At 47.3% G+C, this 24,069-nt stretch overlaps 3 protein-coding genes across 3 annotated transcripts; 2 read left to right on the top strand and 1 right to left on the bottom strand.

Annotated features, from left to right (window-relative positions):
• Positions 1-4,227: 4,227 nt before the first annotated feature.
• On the top strand, positions 4,228-6,300 carry LOC123112176 (junctophilin-1). The gene is made up of 3 exons (XM_044533107.1): positions 4,228-5,230; positions 5,468-5,696; positions 5,794-6,300. The coding sequence occupies exons 1-3, from the start codon at positions 4,392-4,394 to the stop codon at positions 5,956-5,958; spliced, it is 1,233 nt and encodes a 410-aa protein (XP_044389042.1). The 5' UTR covers positions 4,228-4,391; the 3' UTR covers positions 5,959-6,300.
• Positions 6,301-11,291: 4,991 nt separating this feature from the next.
• On the bottom strand, positions 11,292-15,356 carry LOC123112174 (probable N-succinyldiaminopimelate aminotransferase DapC). Its single transcript, XM_044533106.1, has 2 exons — positions 14,940-15,356; positions 11,292-12,583 (listed from the first exon to the last, which is right to left on the bottom strand). The coding sequence occupies exons 1-2, from the start codon at positions 15,339-15,341 to the stop codon at positions 11,432-11,434; spliced, it is 1,554 nt and encodes a 517-aa protein (XP_044389041.1). The 5' UTR covers positions 15,342-15,356; the 3' UTR covers positions 11,292-11,431.
• A 293-nt stretch (positions 15,357-15,649) lies between these two features.
• LOC123112173 (dipeptidyl aminopeptidase BI) lies at positions 15,650-23,342 on the top strand. Its single transcript, XM_044533105.1, has 11 exons — positions 15,650-16,303; positions 17,461-17,683; positions 17,764-17,905; positions 17,987-18,184; positions 18,428-18,562; positions 18,840-18,968; positions 20,096-20,499; positions 20,746-20,962; positions 21,526-21,716; positions 22,047-22,366; positions 22,481-23,342. The coding sequence occupies exons 1-10, from the start codon at positions 15,766-15,768 to the stop codon at positions 22,225-22,227; spliced, it is 2,358 nt and encodes a 785-aa protein (XP_044389040.1). The 5' UTR covers positions 15,650-15,765; the 3' UTR covers positions 22,228-22,366; positions 22,481-23,342.
• The last annotated feature ends 727 nt before the right edge of the window (positions 23,343-24,069 follow it).

Raw genomic sequence — 24,069 nt, 5'->3', positions numbered from 1 at the left:
CGAGGACACTACGCAGGCTGGCGCCCGCCTGGTCTTGATCGTCATGGCTTGCGTCATGAGCACCTCGCAAGGCACCTCTTGCCTTGATCTCTCCGCCTCCTCGTGAGCCTGCCTCGTGAGGCTGCCCCTGAGGAGGCCTTGCGTCGCCCGTCCCGCGAGGCTTGGCCCCTCGCAAGGGTCTTGAACTTGGGTTGATGAAGACAGGCTGTAGTGGGCCACTTACTAAGCCACGCTGCAGGCCGCAGGCAGGCAAGTCTGGGGACCCCCGTTCCCAGAATGCTGACACAGACCCCCATGGATACTGTCGATGGGGGCCATATTCAATTCAGCCCTCATCCAAATATAATTCCGGAGACCCCTACGGCTCCGGAATCAGGCGAGTAGCCCCTTCGACGGAAGGGGGCATGCCTATCCCGCCGGTGACCTCTGTCCAACCAAAGGCACCGGACATTTTGCTGGAAGCGCTTTGAGGCACTTCCATCGTCGAAGAACACCTGTACCCTTATGGGTACGGTGATTGAAAGGATCCAGTCCACAAAAAGCGGACTAATTGAAGCCTGCACTAGCCTTCTAACATGCTTTGAGGTAAGTAATATAATTGTAAAAAGAATGTCACAGTATAGACAATAGCCCCTGATACTCTGTTCGGTGTTCAGAAAGAAAAGTCAAACAGAGGATCAAATAATTTTTGCATGAGTCTAATCTGATATGTCTATGTGAATAAGCAGGCGTCGCTGCTGGCTGCGACCGCTCACACTGCAGAAGTCTCCGGACTGAAGCAGAATCTGGAGCGGGCCGAGGAGGAGCTTGCTACCTCTTGAGCACTGCGTTGGTTTTCCTTGAAGAGGAAATGGTGATGCAGTAAAGTAGCGTAAGTAGTTTCCTCAGTTTTTGAGAACCAAGATATCAATCCAGTAGGACGCTCCTCAAAAGTCCCACGCACCTACACAAACAAATAAGAACCTCGCAACCAACGCAATAAAGGGGTTGTCAATCCCTTCACGGCCACTTGCGAAAGTGAGATCTGATAGAGATAATAAGATAAGATAAATATTTTTGGTATTTTTATGATATAGATTGGAAAGTAAAAGATGCAAATAAAAGTAGATGAAAACTTATATGATAAAAGATAGACCCGGGGGCCATAGGTTTCACTAGTGGCTTCTCTCAAGATAGCATAAGTATTACGGTGGGTGAACAAATTACTATCGAGCAATTGATACAAAAGCGCATAGTTATGAGATTATCTAGGCATGATCATGTATATAGGCATCACGTCCGTGACAAGTAGATCGAAACGATTCTGTATCTACTACTATTACTCCACACATCGACCGACTCCTGTCTGCATCTAGAGTATTAAGTTCATGAAGAACAGAGTAACGCATTAAGAAAGATGACATGATGTAGAGGGATAAACTCATGCAATATGATATAAACCCCATCTTTTTATCCTCGATGGCAACAATACAATACGTGCCTTGTTGCCCCTGCTGTCACTGGGAAAGGACACCGCAAGATTGAACCCAAAGCTAAGCACTTCTCCCGTTGCAAGAAAGATCAATCTAGTAGGCCAAATCAAACTGATAATTCGAAGAGACTTGCAAAGATAACTTAATCACACATAAAAGAATTTAGAGGAGATTCAAATATTTCATAGAAAAACTTAATCATAAATCCACAATTCATCGGATCTCGACAAACACACCACAAAAAGAGTTACATCGAATAGATGTACAAGAAGATCGAGGAGAACTTTGTATTGAGATTCAAAGAGAGAGAAGAAGCCATCTAGCTAATAACTATGGACCCGAAGGTCTGTGATAAACTACTCACAACTCATCAAAGAGGCCTTGGAGATGATGTAGAGGCCCTCCATGGTCGATTCCCCCTCTGGCGGAGCGCCGGCGAAGGCTGCAAGATGGGATCTCACGAATACAGAAGGTTGCGGCGGTGGAAATAGTTTTCCGTGGTGCTCCTGAATGTTTTCGGGGTACGCGGGCCCATGAGGGTGGGGGGCGCGCCGGGTACCCTCGTGGCCGCCTCGTTTGTTGCTTGACGTCCACTCCAAGTCCCCTGGGTTGCGTTTGTTCCAAAAAGATCGCTCCCGAAGGTTTCATTCCGTTTGGACTCCGTTTGATATTCCTTTCCTTCGAAATACTGAAATAGGCAAAAAACAGCAATTCGGGCTGGGCCTCCGATTAGTAGGTTAGTCCCAAATATGATACAAAAGTGTAGGGTAAATCCCATAAACATCCAAAACGGGTAATATAATAGCATGGAACAATCAAAAATTATGGATACGTTGGAGACGTATCAAGCATCCCCAAGCTTAATTCCTGCTCGTCCTCGAGTAGGTAAATGATAAAAATAAAATTTTGATGTGAAATGCTACCTAGCATATTTCTCAATGTAATTTTCTTTATTGTGGCATGATTGTTCAGATCCAAATGATTCAAAATAAAAGCTTATAAAACATAAAAATAGTAATACTTGAAGCATACTAACAAATAACCATGTCTTATCAAAATAGCATAGCCAAAGAAAGCTCATCCCTATAAAATCATATAGTTAGGCCATGCTTCATTTTTATCACACAAAATACTCCCATCACCCGCAACACACCATCGTCGATTCCGGCCACCACGAGCCTTCCCCGCGCCCGCTTTGCTCATCTGCGGGACCATGGTGAGCACCCGCACCGTTCTCCCCCTTACCTGCCCCTCTCCGCACACGTAGCCGTCGCCCCCTTCGCAGCCGAGCTCGCAGCCGCACGAGCTCGTCTGCGGCACGGTCCCGGTGACCTTTTGGTCCCGTGCATGCCACCGTTGTGATCACCGTACCACGTAGGTCCCGTAGTACCTCCTCCCATCCTCCCGGACCAAATAGTGGCCATGAGCGTTGTCTTCGTTGAGGCCCGAGCTCCGGCGTCCGCCACGGAGCTCGTCACCGTCGACACCGGCCACCCCATGCTCGCGGCCACCGTCTCCAGCATGCTCGATGAAGTGTCGCAAAGGTAAAAAAAACTCTTCTTCTTTTTCGATCGTTTTTTTTTTCATGCTCATATGAATAGAATGTGAGGTTGTGTCTATGTGTACTTACGGTGTGTATTATGAAACATTTATGCGCATGTCAAATGTTGCGCCCGGAGATTCTGTCTATCAAGGTGGCTTCGGTGAAGGTGACGGCATGGATGGATCACAAGGCAATGTTCGCAACGTGCCAAGCCACAACAGCGAGAAAGAAGGCAATGAAGATCTTTCAAAGCAATGATCTTGAAGACAATTATGATCTTGAAGCCAATGTTATTTCGCTTTCCTAATTATATTACTGGTACGTTAAGTAGTAGTAGAAGAAAAGGTAGAGTGAAAGTTGCCGAGCGCTCTTTACTAATGTAAATATTTTCTTCCCAACGCCGCCATCCATCTGTACTCCACGAGCGTAAGACATTACTGGAAAGCCCAGTCGTTTCACTTCCATATACACAACAGAAAGAAGAAAGCGGCCGCTAAAAAGACAGCGAAAAAGCGAGCCTCGACCGAGAAAACATCAGGACGTGACGGTTTTTTTTACCCCAAAAGTCCAGCGGTCAAAGAGGGGCAAGGCGGCCAGGCACGCGGTGCCAGGAGCCCCCAGCCGTTTCCAAGCTGGGCACGCCGTGCCGCGCCCGCGCCAGTCCAGTTCGTTTTTGGCCCCGTCGCCGCGGCGCGGCCTCGACCACCGTCCTCCGCCCTCGCTCCCCCTCGCACATGCCAAGCCTTGGACGCACTCGCCTCACCGCACCGCACACTACCCTACCCTACTCCTCCTTCCCCAGGGATTCAGATCCGGAACCGGCGGGCCCCTCCCGCCCACACTCACGCACAAGGCGCTCCCGGTCCGGTCGGGTCCGGTTCGATTCCGATCCCGGCCGGGTACTACTCCGCGCGCAGGCACCCGCCCGGACCAATCAAACACCGGCAGTACAGACCCTGTCTTCCCTCCCTCGCCCCCGCGGAACACCCGGGTCGCGATCCCGCGGGATCCGTCAACGACCCACTGACCCCGGGCGCCACCAAGGGAGGGCGCCCCACATGGCAGTGTGCCCAGCGCCCGCCGTGGGGCGCTAGGAGTTTCGGAGGAGGATCCGCGAGGCACGGCGGGTCGAGGTCGGCGCCCGCCCGAGCTGCTCACCTCCCCCCCGGTAGTTATAAGAGACCCCTCAGCCCGCCTCCCCTCCCCTCCTCTCCTCTCCTCTCTTCTCTCCGCTCCACCCACTCCCCCCTCTGCTCCCCCCTCCCCTCCGATCTGCGTTCGCGGCCCCAGGGGCTTCCACACCGGCGACCGAGGAGGAAGAAGATCCGTCAGAAATTGAGGAACGGGACAGCGGCGGGGAGCGGCGCCGGCGAGCAATGGACGGCCACGGGGCCGGCGCGGGCAAGCTCACGCGGACGCCCTCCTCGCTGCTGCGCTCCCCGACTGTGCGCAACTGCTCCTCCTTCCAGGCGGTGCTGGTCGAGGACCCCGAGCCCGACGACAAGAAGTCGCAGGCGCCGGCGCAGGGCAAGGCGCTGCACCCGCACCGCCTCCGCCCGGGCGGCCCGCCCCACCCGGCCCTCATCCTCGCGCTCCCCCTCGCCCTGCTCCTCCTGCTGCTCCTCCTCCGCGACGACCGCCACCTACTCCTCCTCGCGGCTGCCGCCACCGCCGCGCTCGCCGCGGCGGCCGCGGCCGCGCGCCTCCTCCGCGGCCGCCTGCGGATGCGCCGCTCCTCGCAGACCGGCTCCGTGCAGTGGTTCATCGGCGACGAGGACGACAGGACGCACCACGCCCGGGACAACGGCAAGGGCAGGGGCGGCGCCGCCGCGCACGGCCGCGTGGTGCGGGAGGGCGTCGAGTTCTACAGCAATGGCGACTGCTACGAGGGGGAGTTCCACAAGGGCCGCTGCAACGGCAGCGGCGTCTACAACTTCTTCGGCAAGGGCAAGTACGAGGGGGACTGGGTCGACGGCAAGTACGACGGCTACGGCATCGAGAGCTGGGCGCGCGGCAGCCGCTACCGCGGCCAGTACCGCCAGGGCCTCCGCCACGGCCACGGGGTCTACCGCTTCTACAGCGGCGACTGCTACGCCGGCGAGTGGGCCGGCGGCCAGAGCCACGGCATCGGCGCGCAGACTTGCTCCGACGGGAGCTCCTATGTAGGGGAGTTCAAGTGCGGCGTCAAGCACGGCCTCGGCAGCTACCATTTCCGGTGAGCCTCTTGCGAAATTCCCTGATTTGATTTGGTCACACTGTTGTTTCCATATCTTCTCAACTGTTCGATTGCTTCATTAATAACTCCAACAACCTTACTACTCTATCTTCATTCACAGTAATAATTCAAGCCTCACATCTTCATTCATTCACAGTAGTAATAATTCAAGCAACATCGGCGAGAAATTCGTCCATTGGTTGCTAATTTCTAACGTTGTGTTGCAATTTGTTTCAGAAATGGTGATCGCTATGCCGGGGAGTACTTCGGGGACAAGATCCACGGCTTCGGTGTCTACCGCTTTGCCAATGGCCATTGCTACGAAGGCTCCTGGCATGAAGGCAAGAAGCAGGGATTCGGAATGTACACGTTTCGGAACGGCGACAAGCGATCCGGGGAGTGGGACTTCGGGACTCTCAAGAGCCCCCTGCCCCCAACAGATCCTTCCGTCGAGCGTGCCGTGCAGGTACAAACCGATTTACTTGCACATATTGCTCCCTAGGTGTCTTCTTGCCTCTGCAATTCCTTGTGGAATTCTAATGGTTCCATTGTATGATGATCAGGCTGCGCAACGGGCCGCGGAGAACGCCTTCCACCTGCCGAGAGTCGACGAGCAGGTGCACAAGGTGGTCATGGCCGCGAACAGGGCAGCCACGGCGGCGCGGGTGGCGGCGATCAAGGCGGTCCAGAACAGGATGGACGGGAAATTCTGCGATACCTATGTGTGAAGCGTGTGTGTTCAAGAAAACATGCCCCTTTCCTCTAACTGTACATTAGGGTAGTGGAGGCCAATAACACTAATCGGTGAGAGTTTCAGACGACGGCGACGACGACGACCGGGGCGGCACAACCGCGTGCTCCGAGTCCGTGAGAGAGACCAGCAACAAGGCGGGAGCCTCCGAGGAGCGGAGCTGACAAGTTTTGCATTTCAAAAACAGCTCAGATCCTGCGACGATCGCGATCGCGATCATCGGCGGTCCCTTCCTTCCCCCCCTTCCTTCCAGCAAGCTGTAAATTGTACATAGATCCAAGTTGTTTGTATCAATGGAAGAGTGAGCCTTTCCAGTTCAGTTGCCCTTCTTGGTTCTTTCTTACCACTTGCTGCATATCCTAAGCAAGTTCTCTGTGTGCATTGCACTTGCACATACCACGAATGTGCTTGCACTTGCACCTGCAGCATTTTCATGGCACCAATCTAAATCTTGACTGCCCGGGTCGGACTCCATGTGCGGTGATTCCCCATTTTGCAACGGTAGGACACGGAGATGCACATGGGGGGTTGTGAATTTCTTCCGGTCCTTCACCAACTTTGTTTAGCTGTGATGTTGGCCCCTATCATCAGAGTAGTAGTAGTAGTATTGTATTTGCAGTACTACCATTTGCTGCCTATCCACTCCCTGAATCTGAGCCCCACCGTGTCGATTCAAAACCAGCAGCAGCGATTCATAGCCTTGGGCCCCCCTTGCTGCCCCAGATTTTCCCACCAGAAGCATGAATGCAGGGGAGGAAGAAATCATGGAGGAAATGTTAGGCTGTCGCAATTGCGTTGCTGTGTGCTGGGGGAAGTGCTGTTGCTGTATGCTATTATCCATTTTGTGGATCAGGAAAATCATACCACCAAGGCACCAACCAATGATTCCGCTGCATTATGTTGCATATGCTCATATTCCATAATGTCAGAAATCCACATTATTCTGCATGCCTCATGGTCGCTCTTATCTTCGCGACCGATCTTCGTTAACATCCATTGGGAACATGTTGCTGTTGAAACCGTTTGACCCGCAAATTTGTCGATCGATCGCAGAAACATTGGGCGTATAAACATGGTCCATATGCGCTGTAGTGCCCTAGAAACATGTCGCATTCTAAATTGTTGCTGATGGTGGCCTTAAGTACAGAGCAAACAGGGCTGATCTCGGAGCTTGTGACACTCAATAGCCCCTACACTGTTCCAATAAGTCACCTGACTTGTAAGTCAGGTGACTTAAAACCGATGACTTATAAGTCACGCCTGTTTGGTTGTCACCTGACTTATAAGTCACCTGACACACCTTCCCACACCAATCCACATCATGCATGTGATGGGCCCCACGCAAAAGGGGGTGACTTATAAGTTTTAAGTTGGGGTGAAGCAACTTATGACTTATAAATTGGGATGACTTATAAGTCGGGTCTGTTTGGCAAAATAAATCACTTTTTTCACTTTCGACTTATAAGTTGGTGACTTATTTGAAACCAAACAAAACTTAATCCTCCAATGTGCTGGATTGCTCATCTCAAGGCGACCTGCCTTCCACTGTTTCTCTGCTCACTGGCTGCCATGCCTTCCTCCACTGTGCGACGCAGTGTGTGCATGCATGGCAAGAGCTCCTGTTCTGTCTACAGTACAATCAAAAAACATGGGCGGGAAGAACCAACGGCGGCCGGTTTTCTGACCCCGGCAGCTTCTCCTGTTTTCCGTTTCTGTTTGAATGAAAAGCAGCAGGAGCCAACTTGCGCTTTCCATTCCAACGTCTTTTCTCCTTTTGTGCAGAAGATGCAACAGGTTCTAGACATGATTATTGGCCTCGCACAACGGCTAATTACAAACCCGGCATGAGCCTAACACATCGTTGATAATAAATAATCTGCCTAGTTATTCTATGTTGAGGGCTTCAATCATGGTGACATGCCTAAACTAAGAGGAGCATCTGTTGATGACATGATTGTTGTGTTTTGTTTCATGCTCGAAACCATTTTTTCGTGTGACTTGTTGGCCTGTTTTGGAACATGGAAAAATTCCCCTTATTTCTTTGCGCGTTAACTGAACTGGTTTTTCCTGCAAGAAAGAACGAAGTACTAGTGTTATTTTCTTATTAAAATAAAAAATGAATTGAATTGTTCATCCAAACGAACGGGGCCTTGATCAAGCGTGAAAGAGGTCAACTCACGCCTGTTGATCCCATGATGCTCTCGCTTGCGTGAGAAGCAGGCCACAGACATGGCCCGCAACGGCAAGGACCCATTCATCCCTTTTACCATTTTCTTTCTCTATAAATCAATTCACCGGCTAATAATATAAATAAACATCTCCCCATGGTTTCGTTCAAAGAATGCGTCGCTGCCAACAGACCTTGCTTTCGGTAGCCATCATGTGACCAGGCACCCGATCCATCCATTGTTTTGTTAACGCGGATCATTTAGTATACTTCCATGACGCATCAGTCATGGGCTAGTATGATACAATGCCGACCACTTAGAAAAATAATAAGAGGAGGACGAAGAAGATGGCGCCGCGGTGCGGTGTGAGCTCCGACAAGTAGTAAACAGGAGCTGCGCCACGGTAGCCGGCCGTGGAAAGGATCGCCCGCCTTGTAGCCTCCGCTTGTCGCCTGCCTGCGTTCAAAGCGCATGCAACCACTTCGCAGGAAAAACAGAACGCACACACAAAAAAAAAAGTACTTTTTTAATTCGTCCCTTGAAGAGGAAAAGCCTCCCAGCAAACAAGAGGCAACGTGCAGCTTTCCTCTCCCTCCTTGTGCATCACACGCACGCCTCATGCAGTCGTGCTCATGGAGCAGGTGATCGACGGGCCAGACGAAATTGCCACATTGGTGGTACATTTTTCTTCTTTTTATACTTACTTTCCATTTAAAGTTATTAAAAAACATTTTTCTTTTTTCGTCGAAGCGTGTGGACAAGACTCGAGAAGAAGAAGAAGAAGAAGATGATGATGATGATGGATTTGGTCTGCCCTATCGTGGCCTGTTTGAACTTTGAACGGACGAACCGAATATCGTTTGCTCTTTGTCAACGGCGGTGACGCCACAGGGTGGACGACCTGCGTAGCATCGATCATACATTCATACAGTACTAGAGATCATGCGTTTTGAGAGATCTCTTTTTCTTGGTGGTGCATTGGTTAAGCGTACTCGCAGAGCCTCGTCGGGTAGGTAGGTGGTGGACTGGTGGTGGTGTTGGTGGGTGGTGGATCACGGAGCCAGGTAACACGGGGCTCGCTTTGGCGGGCGGGTTGAAAACCGGCCGGCAGTGAAGGGATTGAGAAATGCATGCGTGCGACCCGACCCGACCCGACCCGACCCGCGGCATTTCACGTCCGAGCTCCTTGGGCGGCCTTTTGACTGTTGACACCAAGGGGAGGCCGGGATTCGAGCGATTCTGTTGGTTGTTTGACGCACACAAGAGTTTGCTGAGGTCAGAGGCTTTTCATTTCGTTTCGTTTCATTCATGCGTCCCACCCAGGTCCAACCTCACACAGCAGTAAATGTGCATGCAGTACGTCGTCGGCAGTTGGAGCGTGCGTCAGGTCACGGTTATAGGTACATAACGGACATGTCACGCGCTTATTTGTGTCACTGCTCACACTACTTCAGTTGTGGCGCAGCGAGGTAATAGTACTAGTACGATGGTTGCTTGCTTGCGACGGTAATTACCAGTACTTGGGAGTACTAGCATCCGATGTTTGGTAATTAGCATCCGATGGAGTAAACGAAAGAATACAAAAAGTTGTTACTAGTACTGTGGGAGTAAGTAGATACTAGTAATAGCATAGTGCCGTACTAAGCACCTGCTAGCAACCATAAACAAGCACCCCCACCGTACTAATTCGTACCCCTTGGCCTTGGCGTAGAGATTCAATACCAATCATACCAGCAGGATGGCCGGTCACTGCATCTCGCTCGATGCAGAGACCGCTCGGGAGCCGGAACCGCACTTCTTTCGTGCCATGTGCGAAAAATTAGACGTTGGAAACTCGCCCGTACGCTTCTTTTATATACACACAAGCACTCCACTCTCCAGGTCGGCAACGGCAACGGCAAACCAAGGGCGCGCAGGCAGACGCACCAATCACTCATCATAGGATCAGTTTGTTTGCCAAAAGAAAAGAAATCATCATACTAGTGTAGTTGCAACCAGACAGGGCTCGCGTGACAGCCATATGCAACTATGCTCGACAGCCGGTCTAAACTACAATTTCGACATTGTCCACTAGCACTGTAACAAATATCGACGGGGCAGTGCCGTTGACGAGCGCCGGGCCATTGTTTATATCTACATAATACATCTCTCAGCGGTGTGTGTATATGTGTGCGCGCGCGATTATTCGTGCTGCAACATGCTGACGGCGCAAAGACGAGGGATAATGTATTTTTCACGTCCGTCGCATCAGTCGCTGTCGCTGTCGAGAGGAGGAGAGAAGCAAACGGCAATCAGCATGGCATGGCGCCACATGCCGCCGTGCCATGGCGGCGTGGGCGTGAGGTGTGTGTGAACCCGGGCAACGGATTGGCATCGGGGGAATACGGTCGCGCGTCTGGTGTGCCACGTCCCGCCTCGTATGACCGACCGGTGCGACTGAGTGGTGCGGCCCGTTCTTATCGTCGTTTGATTCGTTTCCCAGCCAACCGTCTCCGGTCTGGTCTGGTGTGTGGCGCTGGGTAACTGCGATGGTAACAGCAGGGCGGGCGGGCGTCACAGTTTTCATGGCGCACACAAGAAACAACAACCCATGGCCCATGGGCGATCTATCTTCACCGGAGCACATGTGGCCGTGGAGGCGGCCCCTCCTGGGCTCCTGGCGATGCAGCGCCGTGCACGGAATGGTCCGTTCGCGGCTACGAGTTTCGCGAATCGCACGGATGGTACTGTGTGCGGACGACGTTTTTGTCCGGACATGTCGTGCGTGTAATGTAACAATCTGATAATGACACCAGGGGAACCGGTGTCGTGCAAGTAAAAGGAGGCGGCTTGACACATTTATTTGGCTCTCAAATGACAGGGCTTTCAAATGTCAATGATAGAGCTGAAGCTTTGGTAGATCAATTACACTAGAAGGAGGTAGAATTTTACAAGTGCATGTTTTTCACTTGTGCTACAAATCAAGCACTCTGCTGTGATCACTTTGATTGATGGAGTGGTGACACGACAGGTGAAAAGGCCCGAGCCAATAGCAGACGAGCCGCAGGTTTGCTCTGCACAAGTTCTAGTACTCGTACGACCGTCAGCTGCCCCGAGCCGTCGCCATCGCCTTACACAGACAAAATAGCAAGGACGCAAGAGATGAAGTCACAGACAGGACATATAGATAACTGCTGCCAGAAAAGTGTTACTACATGCATCGCACCGGAATGCGGATCAGATCAGGCAGGTCTTTTATTCAACTCAACGATCAATCAACAGCTACACGAAACTGCCCCCCAATCATTTCTTCCTCAGCTTGGCCTTCATCCGGTCCACCGCGGCCCTCAGCGTGTCGTCGTCCTTGCAGAAGGTGAACCTCACCAGGTTCTTCCCGTCCTCGGGGTTCAGGTAGAACACGCTGGGCGGGATGGCGACCACGCCAACCTCGCGGATCAAGTACTCGCAGAACTCGATGTCGTTGTCGAACCCGAACGGGGTGTGGTCGACCATGACGAAGTAGGTTCCGCTTGACGGGTAGACGATGAAGCCCGCGGCCTTAAGCCCGTCGACCAGCAGTGCTTTCTTTGCGCCGTAGTCCCTCTTCAGCTCCTCGAAGTAGCTGTCTGGTGCTCTCAGAGCTGCCGCCGCTGCTGATTGCATTGGTGTGGAGGTGGCGAATGTGAGGAAGGAGTGTGCCTGCCTCACGCCCCATGTCAGGTGCGGTGGTGCTATCGCCCAGCCGATCTTCCATCCGGTTAAGGAGAACGTCTTCCCCAGAGAGTTCATGGTGACGGTCCTCTCATACATGCCAGGAATTGAAGCCATTGATATATGATCTGCCTCAAACGCCAACTTGTCATAGACCTCATCGGCAAAGAGCAACACATCATTTTCCTTGCAGAGATCAGCAATGAATTCAAGTTCCTCCCTTGTAAACATTTTCCCAGTAGGATTGTGAGGTGTATTGATCATTATTGCTCTGGTATTCTTCGAGACTGCGGCCTTTAGCTCTTCAAGAGGGACTGCAAAGTCTGGAGGGCGTAGTGTAATGGCTTTAACATTCGCACCAGCCATGGACAGTGTAGCCTCATAAGAATCATAGAATGGAGCAAACAAGATCACTTCATCCCCAGGGTTGATCAGACCCAATATCGTTGCAGCTATTGCTTCTGTGCACCCAGATGTAACAGTAACTTCCTTATCAGGATCGATCTGCAATCCACTGTCCTTGAGAAATCTTTCAGCAACAGCTGAGTTCAATTCAGGCACACCATATCCTCTTGCATACTGATTCTTTCCATCCTTGATAGCCTCAATAGCAGCCTCTTTGACAAAGTCAGGGCCATCAAAATTGGGAAAGCCCTGACCAAGGTTTATTGCTCCATGCTTCACGGCGAGCATGCTCATCTGTGTGAAAATTGTTGTTTTAAACTTCTCCAATCGCTTCGCCACCTGCAATACATAAGAGATTAAATCACAAGCTCAAGTTTATATACTAGATAAGAAATACAACTCTAACTCGTTTAAGAATGGGTACAAACACAAGAAAAATCCTATATTACTCAAAATAAAACTAGAATACATCAAAGCAAAATTTATGTTTATTCCTATCATCATAGAAGTTACAGAATAATCCCTGGACATCTGGTTCATGCCAGTTGAACTTTAACAATATTTTACCAAGCATGAAAGTTATGCATCGTGTTGTACACATAATATGTTTGTAAATTGGACAGATTTTACAGGTTTGACCGTTGATTCGACATTACAAGCGGTCATGCCTTGGCAAAATCCAAGGCTCTAAGGAACAGTTTGGCTAACATTTTTCTGTCCGACCTGTCTTCTGTCATCTATTTTGGAGTACCCTGACTCCGCACACATACATAATAAAAAGAGAGATATCAAAATGATCAAACTGCTCCAAACTCTGCAAAATAAAATAAAATCGAGCAACCAGCAGGAGCTCTGCCTTTTCATATAGAAGAAGAGGATTGACCAGTTAGTAAGGAAAACTGGCCACAAACTGTCAAAATCTGCAATTGTGTGTAAATTTTTTTTTTTTGAAAAGTCAGACTTTGCAAAGTTTGATCAAGTTGATAGAGAAAACTATTTATATCTACAATACTAGATGATATATGTTTGGCATTCTAGATGTACATATTTTTCTCCACGAACTTGGTCAAAGTTTGTGAGGTTTGACTTCAAAAAAAAATCTACATGCACTACATTATGGAAAAGAGGGAGTATTGTAATTTCCCTTTCGTGCTGCACGAATTTGATCGGAACTCAACATTTCTATCTTCTAATATGGTTTTCACACAAATGTGTATTTTCAATTTCCTCATGGGAGAAGTGTGTATTTCACTTCACATTCGTAGGCACGAATTTGATAGGAACTAGACAGATATGGTCAGAACAAGCATGGAAGTAGTAGTTGATGAGTAATAATGGGACTGACCAGCAAGATGGGAATTTGTGATATTTTGGATGGTCTGCCACTTTTCTTATAAGTTAATAATATCCAATAATAAATGACCAAAAAAACCTACATGTATGCTAAGATTTTGTTCCTTTCTCCTAAATTTGTTTTGTTCCCTTTCTGATGTATATAATTTCCGGAAGAAACCCCAAGTGGCTAGGTTCTGCATCATAAGTTGTAAAAATTCAGATTGTGCTAGCAAAACCTCTTCCTATCTGCCTAAAACTCATTACAGTAGTTCTTTTGACTAATGGCATGGGAAACTGCAATCATGCCAAAATAGAAGTCTGATTTCCCCCCTAAACTATTGGCTTGGCTCACTATTTTTGGGCTATCTGGAGCATTTTAGGCCATGTACGATTTATGTAAGGACAAAATGGACGTAATTAAAAAATGAAAAGAAAGTAATAGTGTAGTCCGTAGGGTGGCACATACACATATAAATTTTGTTTTTACAATATGATAATGTACAACCCGTTCTTTACATGGGTCATTGGCTCATAGCTGTGGAAAACTGAAAAATATTTTGGGATGGTATATGCTGTCACTTCTCTACTTGAATAATTGCACGACAAGGGATTCCATTACAAGTTTATATCATCCCGTGAAAAACATGGCCAATAGAGTCAACAGGTATATTAAGATATCGATCCTTTTCTCTCAAACAGTTATTTTTATCCCCCTTCTGACGTTCTTCAATTCTGGAAGAAAACCTCAGTGGTTACTTTCTGCACTGCAAAAGCTGCGAACGTTCTTGCACTAGCTTGCTATATGCTTCTTAGCAACATGCTACACAAATAACTAAACTAACTTCATATGGCTCAGGTCTACAACCGCACCAGTATAAAGAAGCTAAAATTGCACTGAATACTGTCCGGCAGTTAGGTTTCCCCTTTCCTAGTTAAATGGGTTCAACAAATGTTTCCCTTCTGCATACAGGTAAGCACACCATTCACAACAGCAAACGTGGTGGCACACCAAGCTGAAGTTGTAACTAGCCCCAAGATTACTTTGCTTTTCCAGCAATGCAGCTTGCATGTGACAAAATAAGTCCTACACTGGAGCTACTCCTAAACTCAGTTCACATGGTTATTCACGGCAGGAGCTGCCAAACCGAAGCAAAAGGCCAGCTCAAAACCTAATATCAGAATCATCTGATCTCCAGTCCACTCTGCAGCAACAGTAGTTCGATAGATAGGACACTGGCAATACGCTTCAGAGTTCAGAGGTAAGCTAATTTTGATTCCCGGCCGTGAGTAGCCACACAGAGCCGCGGGCTGACACCTAGCGAGGCGGCAGGAAGAAAAAGGGAGGGCGACGCGCACGGACCTGAACGGGCCGCTGCTCCGCGGGCTTGGCGGCGCCGTTGTCGGCGGGGGCGGCGGTGGAGAGGGCCGCGGAGGCGGAGGCGGGGGCGGATGCCATCGGGGAGATCTTCTTCCGGAGGGAGGCGAAGAGGGAGCGACGGAGCGAGGAGGAGGAGGCGGAGGCGAGGTTTAATGGCATGAGCCCATGGGCATGGGGAGGGACGGCCGTGGAGGTGAGGGCGGCCAGATTCATGAGGCTGCCGAGCCGGTCGAGTGAGCAGGACAGGAGGAGCCGTGCGTGCGTGCGTCGCGCCGCCACCCGCTGTGCGGCGCCTTTTGGCGAGACGAGACTGCCAGGTGGGGGCGTGCGCGGGTTAGGGTGGATGACGGGTGGGCCCGGGTGCGTCGCTGGCCCGCCCGTCATTGTGGGAAACTGCTTTCGGTTTGGTCATTACTCCTACTCGTTTTGGGACCGGAGATGCCGCCGTATGTGATTCGAGGCCGGGGCCCTCGTCGGCGAGTGAGCTTTGTGGCTCCAGCGTTGTCGCGTGCCATTGAATCTGGACGGGTTAGTTTCTAAAAAAAAAGAATCTGGACTGGTTTCTGCTGACCGTCCGTTGTGGTGGGCCAACAACCAGGCACTCGACAGTGCGTTACTGTGAAGAGCCATACGGCCTGCTGGGCCGTTCCATCCTCCTTTACCGGCCCGACAAAGCACCGAACAGCAGAAGCCCATTTCGGTCGTCCCCATTTCCCAAATCATTCGCCTCCCCCAAATCCGGCGAGCCAAAACGGCAAAACCCCACCTAAAACCTCGCTAGCCTCCACCACCACCGGCGACGGCGACCATGCGCCGTCATCTCGACCTGCTCCCCCGCCTCCTCCTCCGCCGCCACGTCCACCGCCGCGCCAGTCCCGGGGCCTCGCCGCTCCCGCCCCCGCCGCCCAACCCGCCGCGCCCGCCGCAGAAGCCCGAGCCCGTCACCATCCACGGGGAGACGTGGCACGACAGCTACGCCTGGATGGGCTCGCTCTCCGACGCCGCCGCCATGCGCCACATGGACGTCCACATGGAGGCCGAGGAGAAGTACGCCGAGGCCTGCCTCGCCGCCGCCGGCGCCGACCGCCTCGCCCGCAAGCTCCAGCTCGAGATGGCCTCCCGCCTCGCCTCCGACGCCTGCACGCCGCCCGCCCGCTGGGGCCCCTGGCTCTACTACCGCCGAGCGGACGAGGGCAAGCAGTACCCCGTGCTCTGCCGCCGCTCCGCCGCCCTCCATGGGGAGTTCGTCTCCTACAGCGACCCCTCCGCGGGGTTCGACTTCACCGCTGGGAAGCGCATCGAACAGAAATTGGTGGATTACAACAAGGAAGCCGAGCGATTCGGAGGTAACACCGAGATTAATTTTGGCATTGCTACGAATCCAGTCGTCTCGAGCATGAGGGCTTCTGTTACACAGTTATTGTTATTTTTACCTTTCAAAGTGCGGTGCCAATGGCTCAATGCTATTTATATTTCTTAATAATTCATTGCTATTATTGTGTACATTCTGTTTTATGGACTGGATATATTAAGATGTTTGATATCCTGGTGAAGCAAATGTGAGGTTTGGTGTTTAATTGCTGTAGCTGTTGTTTATATTTGATTTTATCATTGGTATATGCATTTGTTAACAGGGCAATTTTTTTTCTTGACTTGCTCCTATCCTTGTTACCTAGTACAGTACCTTTTTACCATCTAGGCATCTGCCGCGTTTTACCTTAGAATTACCAGAAGTTTGGGCATTTGTTAGTTAGTGCCAAATAAGTTTGCTAGGTTGTAATTGCATAATGCTACTGCAGTTGATCATTGATGTGCCATAAATTATTGGCAATGCTAACTGGTAAACGTCAGCTGGGAGGGGGATGGCAAGCAAACTTTTTTTGTGGCAACTTTAGCTGGTAGGAGATGGCAAATCCTGCCCTTTTTTGCTGCAAAATTTCTCTTGTTTCCAGAAATTGCCATGCGTTTGTGAAGAAACTGACCCATACAACTAAACTCGCAATCTAAAACGTTCGCAAATGCCAACCCTCCCAGCGAACGTTTGCCAGATATTGCGGTCCTAAATTATTCTCCACAATCATGATAGTACTTGATTTTTATTTCATTTTTGCTGTTTTAATTCTATGATCTTGCTGTATTGTTCTTGTATCGGCTTGTGATCTAAATTAGTACAAATATTCTACACTTATACCAAATATCAAATCAAAGACTAGTAAAGATACTCTGGTGCATCCCCATCCTGCCATTTTTTATGCTTTATGCGCTTTTCCAACTCCACACTAGAGAATACAGACATAAATACTACTCCCTCCGTAAAGAAATATAAGAGCATTTGGACCACTACTTTAGTGATCTAAACATTCTTTACAGAGGGAGTACATCTTTGGAGGAATACACTTGCTAAATCCTTTTGGTCCTGAAGTGGGCGCTCGAAGGTAGTTAGTCCATTTTTTAGTTCTGATTATCCAGATTACAAAAGCTAAAGACTATCGATATTATGCAGGATACTCATATGAGGAGCTATCAGAAGTTTCTCCAGATCACCGCTTCATTGCGTACACCATGTATGACAAAGATAAGGATTCTTTCACTTTAATGGTCAGGGATCTGGTGACGGGCACACTATGTGATAAACCTCGTGCTGATCGGGTCTCAAATATTTCATGGGCTATGGATGGGAAAGCGCTGGTTTATATTGTTACAAATGAGGATAGAAGACCATATAGGTTGGTGGATTTGTTTTTGTTGTGTTGGTTCATCTATGCTGTGCTGTATTGCATCGTAACTGAAGTTTTTCTTTGGTTAGGCTGTTTTGCAGCATTATTGGATCAAACAAGGATGATATTCTTATATTGGAAGAACCTGATGAGAATATTTATTTGAATATCAGACATACGAAGGATTTTCGGTTTATAACATTAAATGTCTTTTCAGACACGCACTCAAAGGTTCTGCCTTTCATACACCTTATCTGTATTATTCATAGTTGGTCCCCTGTTTGTTACTCATGGAAGATTATCCTTTTGCAGGTATATTTAATAAGGGCTTCTGACCCCTTGTCCAGAATGACACTGGTATGGGAAGGTGAATCCCAAGTTCATTGCATTGTGGAGCATCATCATGGACGCCTGTATTTATTCACAGATGCTGCAAGAGAAGGTGTCTGTGTTAATTCGCATTACCTAATGCAGTGTGATGTGGAATCTCCTGGGCCAAAGAGTTGGAAGGTTTGTGCTATACATCTACTATGTCATGTCAAAGTTGTCCGAGTGCACCTGTTCTCTAGATATGCATGCATTATCTTCACAAATTATGAAATGAATCCTTCGGAAATAGCAGTTGCACTTTCTAATATATTTTAGGCAAATGCACCATAAGCCCAGCTGTCACGAAAAATATTATGCTCTGAGTTAATTCAGATAAGTGACTTTGTGTGGTCTATTTGACACTCTTTTGATGTTTGAATTCAGAATGTTTTCCTTGAGGAACCAGGTATTATTCTTGAAGATGTTGACTTTTGCAATACTCATATGGTGCTTATTCTGAGACAAGGCAGAAAACTCAGACTTTGTTCAGTTAATCTGCCTCTACCTGAAAATATTCAAGTAAGCCAATTTTCTTTTCATATGATGTTATATACAAGAGTCTAAGTTGAGATATGAATAATTATACTGTTACTCTGTTCGGGAGCGACAACATTGCAAATCTTTGTTGTTCACTAAATTTACTCAGTCCGTGGTCATATAGCCTTTGGATATCTGAAACTGAGCTATGATTCTCATCATTTTTAGCATATTTTCCTGTTATGGGCTATTTATATGCTGCAATCATAATTGTACATTATAGAACTATAACTTACATATTCGTATTCACACTTCTCAGGTACCTGCTCATCTATCAGATTTTCACCCACTTGACTTGCCTCTTCCCAATCATGTGTGTCAGATTTTATCTGGCCCAAATTATGACTACTATTCCTCAACAATGCGTTTCACAATATCATCACCCGTGGTATGCATATCTGTCTGCTGTTTGTCTTAGCTCATTGTTTCATCCTTGTACACCATCGACACTGGGACAGTTGTTTTTCGTTTTGCTTTGCACAGCAGAGCCGAATTGGTTACCTGTACTGTTTTTCTATTTTTATGCAGTAACACCATCTTTCTTATGTATGGAAATGTGGATTTTGGACATCCCATTATTTTGTTGAGTTAACTCATCTTCATTAGTTTATGTAAATACTATCCAGATTGTAAAGAGAAATCATTTACATGAAAACTTAAGATTTATTAGTCCTAGATATCCTTTGGTTCTGAGTGTCATTGAAGGTCTTCATTTATAAAGTAGCACAACAGATGAATGATGTTACAAACTTACTGTAGAAGAAAACATATCCTTGGAAGCCACTTTCCACTCTGATATACCCTCCTTCCCAACAGTACACAGTATTTTATCTACATTGCAATTTAAATCATCTCCTACCATGTTTCCAATGTTATATTTTCTTTTTCTTTTGTGAATTCAGTGCTATGCCTTATTCCCTTTACAGCGTGGTTAAGTGCTAGCAACTTAGTATCTCTTGTGATAATCTGCTTGCGCAGTTGTTCACTAGTACATTTTGTTATTGTTTCTTATCGTTCTTTTCTGATATCTAAAGGGCTGACTATGGTTGTATCTTGATTTTGTTTCTTCTACAACTCTGTATCTTGATTTAATTAACTTATGTAATTGTTGCCTGGTCGCCTATATGGAAAGGTGCATTCATACACGATGTTGCTGTTATCCATATAATAAAACCAAATGGAACAAAAAGTTCAACATTATTCATTAGCCGGGCTTTTTTTTTTAAATATTTTCATGGTAATTAACAAGCAACCTGTTATATATCTACTATACTACTTTAAAACCTTTTCCTCTATTGTCCTTAAGTTTCGTGCAACCAACTATTAAACTGTTACCACAATACCACTCGACATCTTGGAAGGTATGTGGCACCTTAGCATTACACCGCTGTCCACTATCTTTGTGGATCTTCTTGTTTTGCCATCATGTAATCTAGGGAACTAAAATGGATTAGTTAAAATTCGTATTTGTCAGTGCATTTTATTTCTTAGCAGTAACCTAATCTTTCAAATTAGATGCCAGATGCAGTTGTTGATTACAACTTACTAAGTGGAAAGTGGCAAATGGTGCAACAGCAAAACATGCTTCATGAGAGAACAAAGGTACTGTATGGGAATGCTTTTGCTTCTAATGCGGGCAAGCTGTCTTCAGATGGAGCTGATTTGTCAAGTGAAGATTTGGGAGATTGTGACTGGAACGAGCTCTCTGAATACTATGCATGTGAGTACTATGATGTTCCATCGAAGGACGGAGTTTTGATTCCACTCACCTTGGTATATTCACGAAAGCACAAGCAAGAGGGGAATCCAGGATTACTTCATGGGCATGGTGCTTATGGTGAGATTCTGGATAAGCGTTGGCGTAGTGAGTTAAAGAGCCTACTCGATCGTGGTTGGGTGATTGCATATGCTGATGTTAGGTACGCATAGCCTACTTTCTGGAAAAAGGCGTCTTTACCTCCTGAAACAACAGTATTCTTTCTGAAAAGATACCATGGAGACTTCCGTTGTCCCATTGACAATATTTTCAGTGAGAAATGGATATCTAATGAGTTTGACTGATTTTGGTTCATGGGAGCTTATGCCATCTTCAAAAACATGCCTGCTTTTGCCTTTAGAGTTTTTACAGGCCACATTTGTATTGACTTGAAAATACATGGTTTCAGGGGTGGTGGAGGTTATGGCAAGGAGTGGCACCGGGATGGTGCACGTACCAAAAAGATGAATTCTATATATGATTTTGTCTCTTGTGGTGAATTTCTTCTTGAAAAAGGTATCATACAAGAAAATAAGCTTGCTGGATGGGGATACAGTGCTGGAGGACTTCTGGTGGCTTCGGCAATCAATACTCGTCCAGATTTGTTCCGTGCCGCTGTTTTAAAGGTATGCATGATTTATGTGTAGCAATCAGTATGTCACTCCATGTTCCCCAAAATTATATGTCCATGCTAAAGTTTCAAACAAAGCTAGACTCAGTTTGGTTTGCTGAACTGTTCTGGGCTGTGCTTATTTTATAATCTGCTGTTGAAATAACCACAAAAGTAGGCAAAAGCTGGTCAAACAAACGCTAAAATATGCAAAAGCGGTGGGGTAAATGCGATAATGATAATCCACCGCAATGCCAAATGCAGCCTAAATATCTGCTAATCACAAACCAAGCGGCCCACACATTTCAAACTTACGTGCAGAATAACCTAGAGATTTTTTTAAAGCCCTTTCAGTGCTGTTTTCTTTGTCACTAAATATGATAGGTAAAAGCAACTAATGACCATTTTTAGTAATGGATTGCCTGCAGGCAAGTTAATGTTCTCGAATTGTTTGCTGAGCTTGGAATGGCCATATTAGTCATCCATTCTTGGTGATCTCCAAGATGTGCTATTACCGCATCTATTTTTGTTCCTATTATTGATGGTTCATTACCACAACTTACATTTTATCTTTCTCAGGTCCCTTTCTTGGATGTTTGCAACACACTGCTCCATCCTATTCTACCTCTTACAGCCATTGATTATGAAGAGTTTGGATTTCCTGTGGACCATGAAGAATTCCTTTCAATCAAGAAGTATTCTCCCTATGATAATATCCAGAAGGATGTTCCTTACCCAGCTGTGTTTGTGACATCATCATTTAATACAAGGTATGCATTACCTGGGTACAGAGTTATGCCTGGACCATTAGGATCTGCAGTATACTTGGCCAAACTTGCTAGTCATTACTCAGTACCTTCCAGCATCATAGTCCGCACTCCACTCCTAGGTCAAAACCTTGTGATGCTCTGCACTTAATTCCATTTTGCTCAAGTTATCTGCATCTGTAGTATACTACACTCAGAGATTAAATTGTAAGTTACCTGCATTTGGAGTATTTTACTAGAAGCTATTGTAAATTGTCTGCATATGGACTATTCTGCTCTGATCCTCCAGTTACTGTGTTTGACTAAACCAATTATTGCATTTGACAACGGTAGGTTTGGTGTATGGGAAGCAGCTAAATGGGTTGCAAAAGTCCGTGAACTTACTCAATATGATCCGGAGCGGCCTGTAATTCTCAACTTGACAACAGATGTTGTGGAAGAAAGCAAGTATTTGGAAACCAAGGAATTAGCAACGGAGACTGCTTTCCTAATTAAAATGGTGAACAATACCTGAACAACATCCTTTGCCTTTCGGCTTCCGAAATTGTTTCTCAAACTCAATGATGTGGCCCATGTGGGACATGTGCTATGTCGCTAGTCCTCCATGTTTAACGAGATCTGAGGATTAGTCCATCAATTGGAGCTTATACGAGGTAATGTACTCCTATTCTACTTTCTTACCAAGTAGAAATAGCTTCTCTTGCAGATTCCAAGCACATTGATTGTAACACACATGATGGATTGATTCTCTCATCGATTCTTTGCAGATGTCCTAGGAAATCATATGCACATATTATACTCCCCACTCACGCTATCTTAAATGGCCTGATCTCTTGCCACCACCGACCTGGTATCCCACGGTTCTACCAGTTGTATGATGTTACAATTGGATCATCTCAGTTGAACCATATCAAAGTATTGTTATCTCCCCTCCTCAATCATGGAATTGACATCACATGTCATGATCTAGAGGTGGAACACGCCGTCATCTATCAATTGGCACATCAAGTTAAATTAGACCAAGATATTCATATTGTACATGGAAAGCTGATACTATACTAGACCTGATGCTAGGTAGTGCAAACTCGATTCTTCATGGCCTTGGAGATGTACTGCTGCTGTATAGTATACGTGCACTACGACAGTGAGACCAGAACATACATGTCTTAGCAGCGGAAGTGCCAAATCATTCTTTCATCCTTCCACTGAAATTCAAATTCTCACAGCTTATGAACGCCTGTAGCGAAGTAAGGAATGAACAAAGTGAATTTGGTGTGATAATCAGGGTGGGTGGAGCAGTTGGATGACCATGTATACCATAAGTTTTTGTCGATGTGGGAACTTCTACAGATGAGAAGCTGGAAAGATGTCACGAGGCATGAAGCACTGAACATAGGGGATTCAGTTGGAGAGAGATTACGTCTGGTTTTCATTTTTGTAGCTTATTTGCACTGGTGATGTTGTTGCTCTGTATAAACCGAACTTCCATCCGGTGCAATTCGGATTAGCCGGAGGACACCTTGCAGTCTCGATGACAAATGTCCATATGTTCGTACAGTACCATTCAGGAAAAAAGAAGAAGCTGTTGTGCAGGAGTGTTGTGATGTGAATCAGTATATCTTCGATTTCTATTTCTATTTTTATTTTTTGTCAATCAGTATATTACCTTCTGATAAGGTCAATGCCTAGCACGACGTGTAGCCACCGTGTAGCATCATTGTCACTATTATGGGAGAGTTACCTATCCTTGGCTCCGCTCCCTGCTCTTGGATTGTTGGCTCCGCCCCCAAAAATCGGAAGTAGATATCACGTTTCTTAACTAACTCCACGGGGTGTGAGGTTCAGGTAGTTGCTGCGCTAGCGAGAAAATAGGATCAAGCGAACCCCTAAGTTTTGCGCAAGAGGCCAGGGAGTGGCACACGGAGCTCGGTTGCAGCGACTCTGCCGGATTGAACTACAGTCTGCTCTGTTCAGGTAGTAGTGTTCGGAGCGGAGTGAATCTGAACACGCTCTTAGTCCGAAATTATCATCAAATCAGTACCTCACATGCACACACAAATGACCACATGAAAAGGAAGAAGGGAGGGAGTATAAAATTAGAAGTATATATTGTCCTGCGGCGAGCTGGACAGTTATGCTCAAACACCCAACAGTGGAAGTACATACTGTCCAACACCCCAACAGTAAAAGTACATAATATCTCAATGCAAACACATAAAAAGCTGGCAGTGCACATTGTCTTACATAGAGTTTAAGGGGCCATCTTTCGATGAACATACACCAAAATAATCTCCAGGCCCTCCATACCGTTGTTGGTCTGCGGCAAAAAAAGACTTGGTCAAAGACACATTTCATA

This window comes from Triticum aestivum, chromosome 5B, assembly GCF_018294505.1.
Source record: "Triticum aestivum cultivar Chinese Spring chromosome 5B, IWGSC CS RefSeq v2.1, whole genome shotgun sequence".
Taxonomy (NCBI): domain Eukaryota; kingdom Viridiplantae; phylum Streptophyta; class Magnoliopsida; order Poales; family Poaceae; genus Triticum; species Triticum aestivum.
Note: the sequence above shows the minus strand (reverse complement) of the source record. Positions and strands in the feature narration are given on the sequence as shown.